Below are 21,013 nucleotides of genomic sequence, written 5' to 3'. Positions count from 1 at the left end.
ATACATTATGCACGCTGTGCTAATTGACTCTGATAAAAATTATCAAATTGTGCCTTCTTTATTTGCCAATCAAATGAGGATACTGAAGTTATCTAGCTCCCTAAAGTAGAAGTATCTGTTAAAAACAGTTTTTCAGTGGACTTTGTGTTCTCTTCCTAAGAGTGGGATCCTCCCACCGTGCAGGCGCCTAAAGACTGAAGACCGACGTACATATTTGAGTGGGATTTATCATTTTTCGAGAACATCTTTTTCCACATTAAGAATATACCCTCATAATGACTATGCATCCTTACGGAGGGATAGTTAGCACAGTGATTGCCCTCACCTGTCCTGTCCTGTCCATACTGCCCTTTCCTCTACACATGCACACAGAGCTTGTAACATAGGAATAGGAAATTCACACTGTTCTGTAATGTCAGTTTTTCTCAGAATTCCATACTGTACTTCTGACGTTTTCCTTGCAGAGGGTGCTTTATAGCTTTTGCTGGTGTGTCCTTGTCAGCATCACCCATTCTGTGCTCAGGAGCCACTGAGTCAAGTAAGGGCCATGCGCCAGGTGTGTGACCATGCACCAGGTGTGGCCATGCGCCAGGTGTGACCATGTGCCAGGTGTGACCATGCCCTAGGTGTGGCCATGCATTGGGTGTGGTCATGTGCTGGGTGTGGTGGTTCCTTTTGTCCAGCAGTTTAGGGGCATGGGCAGGTGGGTCTCTGAGAGTTCTAGGGTAGCCCGGCAAGTTTCAGGTCATCCAGAAGTTCAGAATGAGCCCTTGTCTCTAAATAAATGAAAAAATGATCATGTGAACATGTATTTGTGAATGTTACATAAAAATGACTCCTATTCCAGGTGGGATGGAGCAGGATGGTCACAATTCTGAGTGGCATCAGACGAAAACTTAACAACTATTGCTTTCAGGGTCTTCCATTTACTACTTTTGGACTGCAGGTGACAGTGGTTAACTAGTACCATGGAATATAAAAATGTGGGTAAGAGAGGACTACTGTTTTTTCTTCTGCCCACCCCCAGAGCACACTGGGTTAACAATACTCAAAAATTCAGAATGCAAATTGATGGGTATGCTGTTTGGAGGTTTGATCTGAGGACAGCTTCTTTGACAACATTGAGAAACACTGAGTAAAAGTAGCACTCAGTTGGTCAGTCTGTCAGTCACCTACTCATTCACCCACTCACTCACCCATCCACCCATCCTCCCACCCTCTCACCTTCCCACCCACTCACTCACCCACTCACCCACCCACCCACTCACCCACCCACCCACCCACTCACCCACCCACCCACTCACCCACTCACTTACTCACCCACTCATCCACTCACTCACCCACTCACCCACTCACTCACTCACCCACTCACTCACTCACTCACCCACTCACCCACTCACTCACCCTCTCACCCACTCATTCACCTACCCACTCACTCACCCACTTACCCACTCACTCACCCACTCACCCACTCACTCACTCACCCACTCACTCACTCATTCACCTACCCACTCACTCACTCACCCACTCACTCACCCACTCACCCACTCACTCACCCACTCACCCACTCACCCACTCACTCACACACCCACCCACTCACCCACCCACCCACTCACCCACCCACTCACCCACTCACCCACTCACTCACCCACTCACCCACTCACCCACTCACCCACTCACTCACTCACCCACTCACCCACTCACCCACTCACTCACTCACCCACCCACTCACCCACTCACTCACCCACTCACCCACTCACTCACTCACTCACTCACCCACTCACCCACTCACTCACTCACCCACTCACCCACTAACCCACTCGCTCACCCACTCACCCACCCACTCACTCACCCACTCACCCACTAATCCACTCACCCACTCACCCACCCACTCACTCACCCACTCACCCACTAATCCACTCACCCACTCACCCACTCACCCACTCACTCACCCACCCACTCACCCACTCACTCACTCACCCACTCACCCACTCACTCACCCACCCACTCACCCACCCACTCACCCACCCACCCACTCACCCACCCACTCACTCACCTACTCACTCATCCACTCACTCACCCACTCACCCACTCACTCACTCACTCACCCACTCACCCACTCACCCACTCACTCACCCACTCATTCACCCACTCACTCACTCACCCACTCACCCACTCACCCACTCACTCACCCACCCACACACTCACCCACTCACCCACCCACTCACTCACTCACCCACTCACCCACTCACTCACCCACTCACCCACTCACTCACTCACTCACCCACTCACCCACTCACTCACCCACCCACCCACTCACTCACCCACCCACTCACTCACTCATTCACCCACCCACTCACTCACCCACTCAATCACCCACTCACCTACCCACTCACCCACTCACCCACTCAATCACCCACTCACCCACTCACTCACTCACCCACTAACCCACTCACTCACTCACCCACTAACCCACTCACTCACTCACCCACTCACCCACTCACTCACCCACTCACTCACCCACCCACTCACCCACTCACTCACTCACCCACTCACCCACTCACTCACCCACCCACTCACCCACCCACCCACTCACTCACCTACTCACTCACCCACTCACTCACCCAGTCACCCACTCACTCACTCACCCACTCACCCACTCACTCACCCACCCACACACTCACCCACTCACCCACCCACTCACTCACTCACCCACTCACTCACCCACTCACTCACTCACTCACCCACTCACCCACTCACCCACTCACTCACCCACCCACCCACTCACTCACCCACCCACTCACTCACTCATTCACCCACCCACTCACTCACCCACTCAATCACCCACTCACCTACCCACTCACCCACTCACTCACTCACTCACCCACTCACTCACTCACTCGCTCACTCACCCCTTTATTGAACACACAATCTGACAGGCCCTGCTCTGGGCTCTGGGGCTACACTAAGACTGATATTCTAGCTAGTGGAGATAATAATAGATGATAAAATAACCAAGAATAGTAAGTTGCCAAACTAATGTATCTGGAAAGAGATGCCCGAGGAAAGGAGAAGGCGGGAAGGGTAGAGGTGTGCTGACTTTGAGAAGGTGATTAAGGCAGATTCTGAAGGGACAGCTGACTCCATACTTGTTAGCTGTGAAATACAGTTAGGCCTTGTATGTTCTGGGAAGTGTGACAGAAGATGGAAAGGCTCTGAGGTCGCAACAGCATGGCAGATTTTAGGAACATCACAGGGGAGTGAGGGGAAAGGGTGGAGCGGTGGTGAGGTAGAGGCCCTGGCTGAGGAGCAGGGAGGATGAGTCTTGCCGGAATGTGAGGTTTGCTTTTTTTAGAGTTCTTCGAGGGAGGATGATGATCATTTGTAGGGTTTTGTTTGTTTTTAAGATTTTATTTATTTTACATGTATGAATGTACATGATTGGCAAGCAGTGTCCAAAGACCAGAAGGAAGAGTCTAGTCTTCTGGAATTTAAGTGGGTGATGGGAACCAAACTTGGGCCTTGGAAGAGCAGTAGGTATTCTTGACTGTTAAGCCATTTTTCTATCTTTGTTTTTGTTTTGAGACAGAGTCTCATTATGTAGTCCTGGCTGACCTTGAACTCAAGGAACTCACTTGTCTCTGCTTTCCACAGTGCAGAGTCCAAAACTAATTTGTTGTTGCAACTTGAGACACATGGTAACAAGCATGTGGGTGTGGGGAATAAGTACACGTCCTGCCGTGCAGGAAGACCCTGGAAAGCAACAGCAGTGTTTGTGTGAGTGGCAGGCAGGCAGGTCGGGAGAGGTGGGCACTTAGAGGACCCTTTCCCGGCGTAGCCCACAGCGGCATGGCGTAACTCAGGGTGCCTCTTGCTGCCTTAATTCTGCCTCCCTAGCTAACGTGATAAATTGCATGTCTGATATTCAGCTGCTTATTTCTTAATCTGTCTTTAGCAGAGTTTGATTTTTAAATCACATCTATCTTTAGAAAGCTACTTTGTTAATATATTATGTAGGAATGAAAATTTTACATAAGTAGTAAAATTATTATATTGCAAATATAAAGTCTTTAACTGATTCTGTTCTTTAATAAATTGATGAACACTTAAGAGGTTTGATATTTGCTGAATTTGAATAAATTCAGTCATTGAGATTTGAGTGGTTTTGATGACTGACATATCCCATTTTTATAGATAATACTTTGCTTTTGTAAATTATATTCCTGCTTATTTCTCAGGCAACAGAAACAGATGTTAAAGTCAGTGTGTGCACCAGAGCCTACCATCTACTTGTGGAAAAAGTAGGCTTCAATCCAAATGATATCATCTTTGACCCCAATATCCTTACCATTGGTACTGGAATGGAAGAACATAACTTGTATGCTATCAATTTTATTCATGCAACAAGAGTCATTAAGGTAAGTCTGGATATTTGCTGTCTTTACCAAAGACACAGCTCAAACTTATCAGCTTGGTTTAGTGCATGGTTTCAACTAACACATACTGATTTGCTGAGAATAGTAACATTCCTATCCTTAGCAAATTGTTTTCTAAAATGTAGGAACTGTATCTTTTATATAATGCTATTTTAATTGTGTTGTATGACACGCACGAGAATAAGGCATATAGTCTATATAAGAGATAAATAATTATAAAGTGTAGAGTAGCTTCACTTTTCTGAAGTGGCATGTGCTTTTTGCTTGTGATTTCCCTTTTTGAAAATACCCTTCAGTCCTGATGGTAGTGCTTTGTATGTTCACAAGTGCAGGACAACTGTGGTGTGCTTAGTTGGATAAGCCTATTCCGACATAAGTCAGGGCTGCTGGCCATGAATTCAGTGTTAATATTTAAGATGTACACATCAAATAAGGAGTCTTTAAGGATGTATTTGTTTGTATTTATGTCTATGTATGTGTGCCTGGTTGAGTTTATGTGTATTACATGTGTGTTAAAGTGTCAAAGGAAGCCAAAGAGTGTTGGATTCCCTGGAAGTAGAGTTAGAGGCTAGTGAGCTACTTGATGTGCACACTCTTGTCCCTTTACAGGAGCACTGTGCACCCTAACCACTCTACCATCCCCCATAGGACGCCTTTAACAGACACTGTCCCTTTACAGGAGCACTGTGCACCATAACCACCCTACCATCCCCCATAGGACGCCTTTAACAGACACTGTCCCTTTACAGGAGCACTGTGCACCCTAACCACCCTACCATCCCCCATAGGACGCCTTTAACAGACACTGTCCCTTTACAGGAGCACTGTGCACCCTAACCACCCTACCATCCCCCATAGGACGCCTTTAACAGACACTGTCCTTTTACAGGAGCACTGTGCACCCTAACCACCCTACCATCCCCCATAGGACGCCTTTAACAGACACTGTCCCTTTACAGGAGCACTGTGCACCCTAACCACCCTACCATCCCCCATAGGATGCCTTTAACAGACACTGTCCCTTTACAGGAGCACTGTGCACCCTAACCACCCTACCATCCCCCATAGGATGCCTTTAACAGACACGCAAAACAAGGCTGTATGTTGATGAGGCGATGAACGTATGACCAGAGCAGCCAGCTGCTATGTCAGGAGCAGGCCTTCAGGGCTCTGGTCTAGTCTACCAAGGAATCTCAAGAATGCCCTATGTCCACGTAGCATGATTCGGCCTCTGTGAGCTTATTCAAATCATAAAATGCTATTTGACCTCTTTTTTCTTTCTTTTTGACAGAGGGTCTTACTGTGTAACCTAAGATAGTTTAAACCTCTTGCCCAATCCCCTCTCCAGTGCTACCAGGCCCACATCAGTCTCATTTTAAGTTTCCTCTGTGTTGTTGCTATAGCTACATTTGTTTGTTTTTATTAATGTATAATATGCGACTGGTTCCTGAATCACAGCTAACCATTCTACTATTGACAAATAACTGGTGTGTTGAACATTTTGTATTAGGTTGGTGCAAAATTAATTGCAGTTACTGATAGTGAAATTTTTTGTTTGTTTTTTGAGACAGGGTTTCTTTGTTTAACAGAGTTCTTTCTGTCCTGAACTTGCTTTGTAGACCAGGCTGGCCTTGAACTCAGAAGTGTGCCACCATACTCAAATCCCATATAGTGAATTTTAAATTATAACTAGGCTCAGACATATCTTCATTAAACAGAATAGGAGCCATTATAATCAATTTGGTTTTGCCAATGAGAAATAATTTTTTATTTTTAGCATAAAGAAATAAGTGTTTTGCAGACTGGCCAGATGGTTCAGCAGGTAAATGTGCTTGGTGTCAGTTAAGCATGATGATCAACAATAGGGGGGTGAGAACTGACTCCACAAGTTGTGTTTTGACCTCTTGACACATTCCGGCTTGGCTATGTATTCCTCCAAATGAATAAATGTAATAAACATGTTTTTATAGTCAATGCTTTAGAATTCAGTAACTCTTGGAAAGAATTTTCTCTGTGCTGATGATTGTGGATATTTTTTTCCCTGCAAAATGCTATCAAGATTCTTAAAAAATGGCAATATGTTTGAGTAAATCATTAGCAGAAACCCATGAAGCAGGACTGCACATTAAATTCATCAAGAATGCATTTCAACATTAAGGAACAAATGTAGACATTGTGAACTTATTATTACCTTTGCATCAATCTAACAAGGTTATCACATATGCCTAAGTTAGGCACACATGCCCGAGTTACTCTGTAGTGTGTGACTCGGAGTAGAATGGACACTGAGACCTGCACCTGGAGTGGGAGTTACTGCTCTTGTTATGGCTAATGCTTGGTATTGTCACAGGCACCTCAGTTGCCCTTGTTCTCTATTTTGTCAAGTTTGTGATGAGATAGAGAGCTTGTTCATTTAAGTTATTGAATATTGCAGCTTTGAAAGGATCGCATGCACATTTACAGATGTATGCACCTTTCTGTCTCGTTTCCCCCCTGTTATTTATGCAGCAAGTATTTTGTGTAACTTTCACTACTATGCATTACCATGGTCATTATAGAAGTAGTCAGAGGTAAAATAGGATTTTGTATTTTTCCTGCAGTGTTTATAGTCTATCAGGAAAAGCTATTTGTGCTGCTATTTGTGACATTGTAAAGGTGGAGGGTTTGTATGATAAAAGAGGAGCCAGAGCAGGTGGCACAGTAATGTGGCAGACCGGGCTTTGCCCAGTAAGCTCAGAGTTACTTTTGACTTTCTTGCTTTTTACTTTTTCTTTGTACAAAGTTTACAAGGTATGGCTGATGGTGACTTTTGTAAACTAGGAGACTTTTTTCGTACTTTTACGTTCTTGCCAGGAAACATTACCAGGAGTCAGAGTAAGTGGAGGTCTTTCCAACTTATCCTTCTCCTTCCGAGGCATGGAAGCCATTCGAGAAGCAATGCATGGTGTTTTCCTTTATCATGCGATCAAGGTATGGTGAAACCAATTTTGACTTAGGTGCTGGGAAGATGTCTCTGTGGGCAAAGTGTTCACTGCACAAGCCTGAGGACTTGTGTTGAAATTTCAGAGCTTGTGTGAAACTTAACTGTAGTAGTAGCTCTCACTATAGAATGAGAAATGGAGACAGAATCCTTGAAGGTTGTAGCACCAGCTAGCTTGGCATGCCCAGTGGCAAACAAGAGAGAGATCCTGCCTGAAGCAATGTGAAAGACAGGAAAGACCCAACACCAGAGTTGTCCTCAGACTTTCATACATGTGCCATGGTGTGTGTATGCATCATAAGTGCTCACACAAGATTTTTCAAATAATTGAAACACAAATGATGGCACTCTAACTTTGACTTAGAGTAGGGCTTACAAAGTGAGTCCAGCAGGACAACTGACCTGCTTCTGTCTTCTTTACATGAAGTTGAAGTGGAACAGAGTGCTCTCACCCCTTTAGTTAGGTCCTGGTCTAGGGCTGCTTTTAGACTGCAGCAGAGTTGAATAGTGACTAACTATGTTATAAAGTTGTTCTCTGATCCCTGACTTAGGGTATTGGTGGATCCTCATTTTCCTTTTTATTGCCTTTAGTTTGGTATGGACATGGGGATAGTCAATGCTGGCAACCTCCCTGTGTATGATGATATCCATAAGGACCTTCTTCAGCTCTGTGAAGATCTCATCTGGAACAAAGACTTGGAGGCTACCGAGAAACTCTTACGATATGCCCAGGTAAAGGAAACAGTGTCCATGGGTGTCTGTGCTGCCTTAGAATTCCCACTCACTGGCAGGTCCTGGGCCTTTGCTATAGAATATGAGCAAATGTGGAATTGAATCTCTGGATCATTAATCATCATCACCGTGGTTTTCACAGCTCTAGGGAAGCTGGGGCAGTAGGACAAGGAGGGAGAGATAGGCCTTATCTAGGCTTCTTTAGTATTCTCAACCTAGATTTCTCTAAGTTGATTTTTAAATTTGAAATATCTCACATTAAGTTCTAGAAAAGTCATAGCATATAGCAGTCAAAAGAAAATCAAAATCACTCACAATCTTACCCCTAAAGTTAACCATTGTAGGATGAGGTTTTATTACCATTTCTAGTCATTTTAAAATATGTACACTTATATGTGCACATATTTTTTTAAAAATGATTTTCCCTACAATATATTATTCTGATCAGTTTCCCCTAACTCCTCTTAGATCTTCTCTATTTTCTCTTCTATACAATTCTATACCTTCTTTTTCCCTTTCTTCAGAAAACATACTACTACTGCTACTACTACTAATAATAAAGAATAAAGAAAAAGAACAAGAAATACACACTCACATACACAAAACCCATAGATACACAAAACTGGAAATTATAATATACAAATAAAAATATGTTGTGGGAAATATTTAAGAAATGGCACCATCCCGCGCTATACCCAGCTACTCTCTTGCCCGGTGACCCTGCCGCCTCCATGCTAGCCCCATGCGCTGACCGACCGACCGATCGATCGGATTCTTTTGCTGTAGATTCTGCTCACATTCCAGCCATCTGACCCCCCTTCTTCTTCCCCCCTTCTCCCCCAGCGGTCCAATTTCCCATAACCAGGTAAAACCAAAACTCCAGAGGCTTGGAATTTAGAAGTCAGATTTGTATCAGTAAATTCTCACCCCACAAAACACCCACACAATGAACTCAGAGCCAATTGATATTGATACTGATATAAATTGCCCACCTGGATTGGACAAATTGTCCTGTAATTATCCATCCCTTCTATCATATTCTTAGCGGCCTGTGGCTTTCTAAAGCCATGCAGAATCTGAATTGTCTTTCTCTTCCTTCATCTTCCTTCTCTCTGTCCCCTCTCCTATCTCTAAAATTCTCTGCCCATCTTCTTTTCCACTGCCTAATCACAGGCTTCTTGTTGTATTAATATTTAAATTAATTGGGGGAAAATTATGCTACATTTCACCCTTTCTGTCTAAATAAAACTTTCTCTCAAATATAAATTGAGCACAACTATTCCATTTTGTAAATTATAAAGTATAAGATACACCTAACATCCAGTCCATCATCTTTGACGACTAGATAGAATACTGTTATCTATCCTAACATAAAAGACTTATAAATCATATGTTATGTCCTAGTTTAGCTTGTATACTATCTGAAAATTATCTTCTCAATATGTTTTCTCAATCTTAAATAGCCTGGGTTGGCTATGACCTTTTAACCCCATCAGAAATCCAAAAATGACCAACATCTGAAAATATATAGGAAGCCTAACACAGCTTCCAGAACTGAGACAAATGGTACAAACATCTGTCTACCTATACAGCCCCAGTAAGTCAGGAAGATAGAACATGTCTTCAGCCTTCTGGCCCAGGATCATCTGACAGACCTTAGAAATACAGGAATACTAAGGACTAGGCTATTCTGTCTCTGCAGAACTAAGCTGTCCTAACCTGTAACCGTGTCCTCTCAAGGACGGTACAGGTCTGCAGGAGAGACAGGCACTTTCTGCCCAGTGGTGACCTGGCCACAGTGCACAGCCTCACCTGGAGGGGAGATGCTCAACTGCTTCTTTGAGTCCACAAATGGGGAGCTGTTAGGAGCAGATATGACTCAACAATGAAAGAATAAATAACATTAAATGTCACATTCTGTGGATTTCTGATGTTTTTGAAAACCAATATCTTTGTAAAGTAATTTAGACTGTTGTCTGTTAACTATTCTCAGCTATTTCTAATTAAATATTTTGAAAACACCCTAGCAATAGACTCAGAGCCATGAATTTGTTATGTGGCTCTTAACTCACAGGCTTAATAATCTCAGATCAGTTTATAATAATAGTTATAGAAGGACTGGGTCTAAGTCCTGCCTTGATTCTATATCAAAACAAATTCTGTACCCATGAAGAAATTATAACTTCAACTTAAAAGATTTCTACCAAGTGAGTTTATGGCTACACGATCAGTTCTATCTAGCTATATCCTCTCTGTCAAGTTCTGATCATTTCTAAATTCCCCAGAAAGACAACCTTAACCACCTCCAGCCTTAAAGCCCAGGGAACTGGGACGGTGACTCTTCATAACTTCTTCAAGCTGAATATGGGCATTGCGATATCTTGAAGTAGGGTATTGGTAGGGAAAATGGGGGATTGGTTGGCCTTAAGAAGGCCACACCGACGATTGTTTTAGTCTCTGATGTCTGTGTCCTGCCTGGATCCAGCTGAAAGTCCGAGAGATCAGGAGTTCAAGCAGGTCAGTTCAGCATGTCTGCCGTTGAGACTCACCAAGGCTGGATATTCTGTAATATACCAATCTCAAAACAAAATCTTAGTATCATCAGGAAGACTTTTTTGTTTGATTCTCTGGAAACTAGTCCTCTGGGGGTCTCCCCTCGTCACATCTGATCCATATAGCTCTGGAAGGTGTATAGACACTAATCACCTTTTCTAAAAATGCAAAGACAAAACCTTTTTCCCAAATGAGCACTGAATTGGGTTGTGTTGGCCATCTATTGCTGGGCGTGGGGCTTGCCCTTAAATGTGGTTTATTTACCCTGTGAGACTCCATTGGAGAAAACCAACTTTTCTCTCGCAAACAATTGCTAGTTGGAGATAACCTCTTGGTTAGGGATGGGAGCTGTGTCCAGTTGCCCGCTAAGTGCTGGCACCCCATCTGGCTTGACCCTCTGCATGCTGCCTGAGTCCGTGTCAGTCCTGTTGTGTCTGGAGGACCCTGATTCTTGGTGTCATCCATCCCCTCTCTCTCTAACACTCATCCCAATAGCTCCCTAAGCCCTGTGGGGAGGGGTTTAATGAAGACAGGCTGTTTAGGGACCGAGTATTCCAAAGTTTCTAACTCTCTGTATATTTTTCAGTTGTGGGTCTCTGTGTTAGTTCCCATCAATTATAAGAGAAAGCCTCTCTGATGATGGCTGAGTGAGACACTGATCTGTAAAACAGAAAAACAGTCCTTGGTTTTCTCCAGGTTTGTTGCCTATCATCCCAGCCTCAGGCTCTTGGCCACCTGGTCTGCCTGAGGCCTGGGTTCTATCTAAATGAGTGGGCCTCACGTTGATCCCATCCTCAGGTCTGTGGGCCTCTCGTTGATCCCATCCTCAGGTCTGTGGGCCTCACGTTGATCCTTTCCTCAGGTCTGTGGGCCTCATGTTGATCCCATCCTCAGGTCTGTGGGCCTCACGTTGATCCCATCCTCAGGTCTGTGGGCCTCACGTTGATCCCATCCTCAGGTCTGTAGGCCTCACGTTGATCCCATCCTCAGGTCTGTGGGCCTCACGTTGATCCCATCCTCAGGTCTGTGGGCCTCACGTTGATCCCATCCTCAGGTCTGTGGGCCTCACGTTGATCCCATCCTCAGGTCTGTGGGCCTCACGTTGATCCCATCCTCAGGTCTGTGGGCCTCACGTTGATCCCATCCTCAGGTCTGTAGGCCTCACGTTGATCCCATCCTCAGGTCTGTGGGCCTCACGTTGATCCCATCCTCAGGTCTGTGGGCCTCACGTTGATCCCTTCCTCAGGTCTGTGGGCCTCACGTTGATCCCATCCTCAGGTCTGTGGGCCTCATGTTGATCCCATCCTCAGGTCTGTGGGCCTCACGTTGATCCCATCCTCAGGTCTGTGGGCCTCACGTTGATCCCATCCTCAGGTCTGTGGGCCTCACGTTGATCCCATCCTCAGGTCTGTAGGCCTCATGTTGACCCCATCCTCAGGTCTGTGGGCCTCACGTTGATCCCATCCTCAGGTCTGTGGGCCTCACGTTGATCCCATCCTCAGGTCTGTGGGCCTCACGTTGATCCCATCCTCAGGTCTGTGGGCCTCACGTTGATCCCATCCTCAGGTCTGTGGGCCTCACGTTGATCCCATCCTCAGGTCTGTGGGCCTCACGTTGATCCCATCCTCAGGTCTGTGGGCCTCACGTTGATCCCATCCTCAGGTCTGTGGGCCTCACGTTGATCCCATCCTCAGGTCTGTAGGCCTCATGTTGATCCCATCCTCAGGTCTGTGGGCCTCATGTTGATCCCATCCTCAGGTCTGTGGGCCTCACGTTGATCCCATCCTCAGGTCTGTGTCACTGCTGTACAAGGGTGCCACCCACATAGATCATGGGACTTGTAGCTGGTTTGCTGATTACTGCTCTTTTTTAATAGTATGCAGAGTATCTTCCAGGATTATGAACACTAGTAGAGGTGAAGACTCTAATCAGGCACCATAAAAATGTTCACTGTGTTGTTATCATCATCTTTTGTGTGTGTGTGTGTGTGTGTGTTTAGGGAGTAAACCCCCAGCATTTGAATATGCCAGCCAGATAAGGGCCCTACCACTGAGCTATATCCCCAGTCCCTGTGTTTTGTCTTTGCATTATGAACATCCTTTTAAATAACTGATTAGAAGTAAGGTGGTCTAGGTGTGCTCCCTCTTACTTAGGAAATGACTGCTTCATTCTGAATGTTTTCTACTGAAAGTTCACATTTTAAAATATTTCTTTGTTTTTTTTTTTTTTCCCTCTCTTACCAATTACTTCAGCCTGATTCATGCTGAACGCCGCCCTGGGGTCTGGGAACTTGAAGGATAAGATGCTAATTCTTTACTCATTGCAGAGTTCGCTGTGTACCATTTGTATCCACTTCTTGGTCTTCATTTTACTTCAGACTCATGGCCAAGGAGGGAAGAAAGTGATCCAGACAGATGAGTGGAGGAGCGGCTCCATCGAGGAGCGTCTGGAGTATGCTCTCGTGAAGGTGAGTGAGTGCCCGAGCCGGACCGGACCGGAAGCCGCCTGCGGCCCCTGCGGCCCCTGCGGCTCCCCGGTGCCACTGCAGACGTAGCTGGAGCTGAGATGCCCTCGACTTTTGACTGTCGATTTTAACCTGAAGATGTCTGTTGCCAGTGCCCTCCGCTCATCTGAAGTGTCTCAAGATGTCTTCTGTTTTCATAGATGGGTGTGGCAGATGCTCTGGCACTCCGTGGCCGCAGTGTACAGGATAGGCCTACATACACAGCAAGGACTTGCCCAGCCCAGTTGGTAGTTCTGAGGTCAGGAACCCTCCCTAGTCCCTGTAGTGAGTCCGAGATATTTCACAATGTTTTTTTGGCGCTAGAATTCAACTTTTAATTCTTCTGAGAGTCATTTATTTCAGTTTGTCAACTATTCGTTTGTATCCTATAATTCTCAAGGATTCTGGGCTTTGGAGGAAGGCTTCTAAGCCATGGCCAGGCAAGTCATGGAAGGAAAGTTCCTTGGTATTTTGTTTTGTTTTGTTTTTTGTTTTTGTTCATTTTTTTGTTGTTTTTTAACTTCACCTTTTTTTTATTTAAAGATTTATTTATTGTATTTATGTGAGTGTATTGTTGCTGTCTACAGACACACCAGAAGAGGGCATTGGATCCCATTACAGATGGTTGTGGTTTTTCTTTTCTTTTTTAAACATTATATATATAATGAGTACATTGGTGCTGTCTTCAGACCCACCAGAAGAGGACATCAGATCCCAATACAGATGGACATGAGCTACCATATGGTTGCTGGAATTGAACTCAGAACCTCTGGTAGAGCAGTGAGTGCTCTTAACCTCTGAGCCATCTCTCCAGCCTTTAACTTCACCTTTTAACAACCTTTATAGTGTTGAATCCTATTCTAGCCAAGTAATGTTATGGTGAGAGAAGATACAGATTTATTATTTTTACTTATTTGAGACAGGACCTTAGTATGTATCCCCGGCCAGCCTTGAACTTACTGAGATCCTTTGCCAGTACCTCCTGAATGCTAGAACTAAAGACACGCACTACCATACCTCACTGAGCAGGTACCGATTTCATAGACGTGTGTACCTGTTAGTACATAGCCAGTGGCTCAGGCTTGAACCCAGACCCTCACACGTGTCAAGCACACACTCTGTCACTTGCTCTGTTCCTAGTCTTCATTAGTACCTCATTTTTTCCCTGTGTACTTATTTCCTGTTATTAGCTAGGCACTGTAGATAAATAATATCACAGTGGTTGTCAAAAAACATGAGGTTGGTACTTTTGTGATTCTGTAAGTGAGGAAGCAAAAACTTAATAAATTGCCCGTGCTGGTGCTGAGAACAAGGACTCAGGCAGGCTGGCTGGCTGACTCTGGGGCGCGCGTCCTTACGCATCCCTGTGAGTCATTCTTTGTGTTTGGCCCTAATACAATTTTCTGTTTGCTCCCTTCTCACTACTTTTTCTCTTTCTCTCCTTTTTTAAGGGTATTGAAAAGCACATTGTTGAAGATACTGAAGAAGCCAGGTTAAACCAGGAAAAATATCCTCGGCCTCTGAATATAATTGAAGGGCCTCTAATGAATGGCATGAAAGTGGTTGGTGACCTTTTTGGAGCTGGAAAAATGTTTCTGCCTCAGGTTGGCAAAATAGAGAGAAATTTTAACATTTCCTTTGTCTATTTTTCAGTAAGTAGTGCATTTGAGTATTTTCTGAGGTTGCAGTGTAGACCGAGCTTGAAAGCTTTATCTGGTCACCCCTTCTCTGGGTACATCTAGGAACCATCCCTTGTCAGTCTGTCTTCACAGCGTCTACAGAAAGCTTGAAGACAGTCTTAGCACCACAGCCTGTATGTTCTGTATTTCCACACTGCCAGGGCCATGCAGGACGTGACCATGGCTTAGGACTCGTGGACTGTGGCCCAGCAGCTAGCACAGCTGTGGTTGGTGTACCTTGGCTGAGGCATGACCCTGGCGACTCCATGATCTTACGGAGTTCTGTTCTGCTTGCTCCCCTCACACCCTCTTAATCTAAGATTTGTATGAAAACTCTAAGGGGGCTTCCAGTCCTTTCCTGGGTAGAATCTCTGGCACTCACAACAATAGTGCTCGATACCATTCAGGCATTGCTGCTGCAGCAGATTAATGACCCGTCACCACCCTAGGAAAGAGTGTGACTACCAGCCTTAGAAAATATGTGCAAAAACACTGAAGCTAGGTTTAAATGTTTTTTGTACTGACTCTGATGGAGAGAATCTTAGGGAGCAATTTAAAGTTCAGAAATGCACTCTCATTGGTTAAGCTAGGGACCTTTATGGTCAGGGAAGGAGAACAACAGCCGGCAGCCCTGCTGACGTGTCGCTCACTGAGACTGGACTGGTGATCACCATTGGCTTCTTACACCCATTTTTGTCCTCAGCTTCTTGGTATGACTTAATAATTGCTGACGAGTAGATATGCCTTTTAAGGATTTAAAGTAGATATGACTGATTTTTATATAAAAGTTCAGATTTGTGATTCTTTTAAGATTCTTACAAGATTACTTTTAAAGATTGGTAATAAAATAATTTATAATTTCTTTGTAACTGCAAATTGCTGCCTGCCAGTAAGAGAAACTGGCTGAGGAAACCACCTTGGTAGTTCACACTTGGTTAATCTATAGCAAGTTACTTCGTTACAAATGTATGTGAATTCTTGGGAATCATTTGTTTCATTCCTTTAGTCGTAATGTGAACTCTTGTAAAGGTATTGGGTAAGACATGGGTTTTTCAGTCATTTACTAGAGAAAACTAATTTGTCATCACATTATGATTTTATACTGCTTGAGAGGTTTTGCTGAGATATATAAGCCATGAGAGAAAGAATAGACTTGTTGGAACTTTGTTCCTTCCACCCTCCAAGTGTGTATGTGTATATGTGTATGTGTAAAGTTTATGTGTGTGTATGTGTACATGTGTATGTGTAAAGTTTATGTTGGAATATGTTGGATCTTTGTTCCATTCATCAAATCTGCGTGTGTGCGTATTTGCAAAGCTTGTCGGGTGTGTGTTGGTGCATGCTGGATCCACCACTGTGTGTGTGTGTGTTACATATGTGTGTATGTGTGAAGTTCTTGGTTCCTGCTTGCTGGGGCCTTTGCTCCATTTAATCCATTTGCTAGTATGTATATGTCTGTCTGTATGCATGTACGTATGTATGTATGTATTCATGCATGCATGCATGGATGGATGTATTTGTATCACTTACTGAGTAAATGTAGCATTTATGTATGTATTGCTTCATTTACTCGGTGTGTATATGTGTGTATGAGTTTTCTCTCTTTCCTTTTCTTTATCACTGGCCCCAGATTAAAGGAGTTCAGAGTTTTTCAGTGGCCACAGGGAGTGCCAGCCCCAGTAAATTAAGCTTTGTTCCCTCAGAGAAAAATCTGCTGAGTAATTTCTCTAATCACTGGCTGCCACTCAGCAACCCCCTTCAGTATCTGACTGCCTGTCAGTTCCTCTCAGCACTGACTTCTATCTGCTGCCTGCCTCAGTTTACCCCCTGGATGTCAAAGCTAGCCATTGTCACCATACCACCTCTTACCTTAGTGCCCACCTAAGATAAATGTAATGTTAATACTAATATTTGACTTGACAAGCCAGTGGTTATCTTTAAGAATGCATATTTTAAAAATATGTTACTCTTTTAAGTAGTGGGACTTTAAATAGTATTTTTTAAATAAAGGCAGAATTCTTTATTAATTAGCAAGTACTTAAAACTATCATTTAGCAAATCCTTGCTGAGCATCTAGGTTAGGTGTTCTGAAGTATGTAAAAAGCTTAAAGGGCCTCTTTGCAAACCTCAGTTTTAAGTGAGTTAAAATCCTCAGGATTTACAGAATGCTGGGATGAACTGTGTTGAAGCATGAGACTTAAGAGATGCACACATAGAATTCAGAGACGGTGAAAGGACTCCAGGCAGAAAAACAGCAGTCTGCCAAGCAAAGGTTGAGAGACAGAAATTATAGCTCATGGTTTCTCATTTATTGTCATCCCCTACCTCACCCTTCTCCCTTCTCCTTCTCCTGCTCAGTGGAGACATCTGAGAAGGTCAGATCAGACACGCCTCATGGCCGACGTCAGCAGCCATGGGATGGTTTGCTAATGATGCCCAACTTTGCTTTTGTCCAGGTTATAAAGTCAGCTCGTGTCATGAAGAAGGCTGTTGGCCACCTGATCCCTTTCATGGAAAAAGAAAGAGAAGAAGCCAGAGTACTTAATGGTTCGCTTGAAGAAGAGGCAAGTCATTTAGTCCAGGCCTGGAGCCTTTTCCTGAGCTGGGCTGGAAGCTTGTTTTTCTGAGGTTGGGAACCTCATCCGTAAAGCTTATGTAAGGGGTCAGCAGGGAAGAGCACCTGGGTCTCGAGAGCCGCACAGGAGTGACCGAGGGATTCCCGGTGACCCTCAGGCCTGCTCACCTGCCTCCCTTTGCAGGACCCATACCAAGGTACCATCGTGCTGGCCACTGTCAAAGGGGACGTGCATGACATCGGCAAGAACATCGTCGGCGTGGTGCTGGGCTGTAATAATTTCAGGTCAGTCGAGCTCTCGGTTCTTCCAGGTCCTTTGTGTTTACAAGAGGGACGTAAACGTTGTACTGGGTGAAAGGGCTGGGGTCAGCATGGCCCTGGGTGAAGGGAACACAGCTTTTTGTTTGTTTGTTTGTTTGTAGGTTCATAATTATGTATCTCTTGTGTATTTGTTAAAGGACATAGGGAATGGGAAGTGATCTCTAGGGGTCAGGCAGCCAGGGGCCTCCTGGGAATCTGTACTGGACGTCGTCTCTAAGACCCGCCATGCTTTTCACGGCTGGCGTGTGTCCTTCTCCACTCAGCGACTGCTGGGTCACACCGGCTTCTCAGGAGAGCTGTGACAAGGACTCTCCAGGAAAGGGCTGTCTTTACTAGTCTTTGCCCTCTGTGTCTCTCTGAGGGACAGAACTGGCAGAACAAGCTAACATATGTCTACGTATCAGTAATGGGTTTATTAGAGAGGCTAACGGGCTGTGGTTCAAGTAGTATAACAGTGATGGTTTCCTGTGAGAGGCCAGCGAGTGAGACAGGGTGTAAGGAAGTCAGTCCGCTGCTAGAGTTCCTGGGAGATGGAGCCTGAGGAGCAGCTAGTCTCAGTCCACTTTGGAATCGTAAAAAGGAGTGAGGGAACATTTACAGAAAGCAAATGCCTCCTTCTTCTCTGTCCGTCTAGGAGGACCGGCACTAAGAAAGGCTGGCCAGATCGCGGAGGAATCTCCTGACCGCAAATGATCTAGCCACGAAAAATCTCTCACAACTATTCCCAGCCACTTGGGTTTTAGATACTTCCAAGTGTAGTAAAGGTGACAGCGAAGGTTAGCCATCACAGTGATGATGTCATACAAACGCTTCCTTCTTTATGTCCATTCCTGTAGGCTGCCACCAGAAAGTATGGCCTAGATGAGTTAAGATGGGGTGGAGGGAGAAAAAGTAGGAGCAGCAGTAATAGGCCCTGTGAGTACTACTTAACTTCAAGTAGAAGAAGAAGAAAAAACAAAACAAAACCAGAACAAACAAAACCTCACAGCTGGGTGCTGGTCTGGTCGGATGCTTCCATCTGGTGGTAGGATGTGGGAATTGCAGGGGCAGCCGTCTGGGAGAGAATGCGTTTGTTTTCCCTTTCCTGCCTCCACCTCTTTCTCCTATTTTTAGTTAACAAGAAATATATATTCCTGAGTTACTTGTTTATAAAGTGCAGTATGACATTAAATATATACAATGTATGCTGATCTAGCACTTGCTGCCTTATGTATCCTTACTGAAGTGGAGGACTCAGTCTTCTCAGTTCTCCATAACACAGTAGGTTGTGTAGAGATACCTGCACTGCTGTGGAGCATGAGCGCGTTCCTTCTGCATCCAGCGCTTTCTTCCCCTCCCCCTCCTCCCCCTCCTCCTCCTCACCCTGTTCACCTCTGTTAGTTACTATTCAACTTTCTCATACTTCAAGGTCAACTCTCTAAGTTTCTTCACTTGAGAGAGAGAGAGAGATCATATTTCTGTGTCTGGATTGTTTTACTTATATAATGACCACCAGCTCCATTTATTTTCCTACAAATGATAGATCTCATTCTTTTTTATGGCTGAGTAGTATTTTATTCTGTGTGAATATTGCATTTTCTTTACCTATTTATCCACTGATGGAGGCTTAAGTTATCTTGGGTATATATACAGTTTTACTTTTCTTTGTGGTTTCTTCTGAAGAGGAAAATAACAAGTTTTGTCTCTTTATTTTCTAAATTCGTTGAAATTTAAAATAATACTGGTTATCATTAGTAACTCATGTTTTGTAACTTTTTTTTCTGAATTTGAATCCCAAGTACAAGGCAAACCTAAAGCTCTCTCTTTCTCTCCCTAACCCCAACTTTTAAAAAACTTTGTCTGTTTGTACACATACACGAGTGCTTGTGGAAGTCAGGTGACAACTTGGCTTAGGAGCTGGCCATGCCCATCGAAGTTCCAGGACTCATTTCAGGATGTCAGACTTGGTGGGTGTCAGGCTTGGAGGGTGTCAGGCTTGGTGGATGTCAGACTTGGTGGGTGTTAGGCTTGGAGGGTGTCAGGCTTGGTGGGTATCAGGCTTGGTGGGTGTCAGGCTTGGAGGATGTCAGGCTTGGTGGGTGTCAGGCTTGGAGGATGTCAGGCTTGGTGGATGTCAACGGCTTTCCCCTGGAGCACCTTAGCTTGCCAGCTGTCAGCGCTGTTCCAAACACTGGGAAAGAACCTTGGAAGGTTAGCACTCTTCATCTTCTTTTTCCACATAGGATCTTACTGTGTAGTCCAGAGTGGCCTTGGCCTTGAGACATGGGCATTCACTATTTACCGTGAGGAAGGAAGGGGTAGAGACAGGCCTCGGGGAGTGGGAGGGGACAGGGAGAAGTGAGAGCGGTTGTGGGGATGGAGATGGACACTTGTGGATTTTTAGCATCATGATTTAGGATCTGCCTCTGTTTCTCCTCTCTATATCTACCTAGATAATACTAAATTTTTTATCTCCAAAATGTAGCCCCAGTGCCCCTGAGCTGTTTCTAGTTGTTTGGTTTTAATGATCTCTGTGGCACACTGGAAGTGCCTCAACTGTACCACACTTGTCATGCAGGAGCTTGTATTTTTCAAGTATGCCATGAAATTCATCTGTATGCCCTGAAGATGGTGTGGGGCAGTTTTGGTGCTAGATTGGTACTCTAGACTGGAAGTGTCTGCCTTTGTGATGTCCCAAACTTACAGTGTGTAGAAAATTATAAATATTTCAGTCATTTACCAGCAAGGTGTATTGAAAGCAGGATAAGAAGTTGCAGGTCGAGGTTGCTTCCCAGTCCCCGTACTCACTGTCCCCAGCCTGTCTCACTGACCACTGCTTGTCACTTCTGGTTCCTTCTTTCCTAAGCATCCTCAAACAGGGAATCCCTCCAGGCTCCACCCTTGGGCTTCTCTATCTAGAATGGTGCTTCTAGATAGAGCCCTTCCCGTGCCTTCTCACTGGGCATCTTGGAACCCTTGGGCATCTCATTATGTCTGGAGGAGGGAAGGTTTGATCTAAAGTCCTGCATTTCTAGGGAGTTGTCTGGTAGCATTAGTGCTACAGGGACAAGAATGTGGGTAGTTAGGCCCATCGACCACATAATCTATGCAGTGTCTTGACCCTCTGTAATCTACCATTGGTAAGGCCCCAGTGAATTCCTGTGGCTTCCTCTTCCTAGGCTTCAGACGAATGCTTATGTAAGTGTTTAAAGGGCTCCATTTATATTGAAATTGCAAACTAATATTTTAAAATAG

At 44.7% G+C, this 21,013-nt stretch overlaps 1 protein-coding gene and 1 long non-coding RNA gene across 53 annotated transcripts in view; both read left to right on the top strand.

Annotated features, from left to right (window-relative positions):
• Positions 1-21,013, top strand: part of Mtr (5-methyltetrahydrofolate-homocysteine methyltransferase) — an 83,848-nt gene that overhangs the window by 39,488 nt on the left and 23,347 nt on the right. For all 50 annotated transcript variants that reach the window (XM_052156192.1, XM_052156139.1, XM_052156138.1 and 47 more), the window contains exons 16-22: positions 4,239-4,418; positions 7,290-7,406; positions 8,008-8,148; positions 13,079-13,168; positions 14,656-14,808; positions 17,340-17,447; positions 17,643-17,743. In XM_052156192.1, the coding sequence (XP_052012152.1) occupies positions 4,239-4,418; positions 7,290-7,406; positions 8,008-8,148; positions 13,079-13,168; positions 14,656-14,808; positions 17,340-17,447; positions 17,643-17,743 (890 nt within the window). The remainder of the gene's footprint in view (positions 1-4,238; positions 4,419-7,289; positions 7,407-8,007; positions 8,149-13,078; positions 13,169-14,655; positions 14,809-17,339; positions 17,448-17,642; positions 17,744-21,013) is intronic.
• LOC127664341 (uncharacterized) lies at positions 11,579-12,543 on the top strand. Of its 3 annotated transcripts, XR_007973174.1 has the most exons (6): positions 11,579-11,659; positions 11,692-11,851; positions 11,884-11,915; positions 12,012-12,107; positions 12,140-12,395; positions 12,460-12,543. It is a non-coding gene; the product is annotated as an uncharacterized LOC127664341 (long non-coding RNA). The 3 variants fall into 3 exon arrangements; XR_007973175.1 differs by lacking the exon at positions 11,884-11,915 and having other exon boundaries at positions 12,172-12,395; XR_007973173.1 differs by lacking the exon at positions 11,884-11,915.

This window comes from Apodemus sylvaticus, chromosome 14 (assembly GCF_947179515.1).
Source record: "Apodemus sylvaticus chromosome 14, mApoSyl1.1, whole genome shotgun sequence".
In the NCBI taxonomy this organism is placed as follows: Eukaryota; Metazoa; Chordata; class Mammalia; order Rodentia; family Muridae; genus Apodemus; species Apodemus sylvaticus.
The sequence above is the reverse complement of the archived record's forward strand: the minus strand, read 5'-3'. Positions and strand labels throughout refer to the sequence as shown.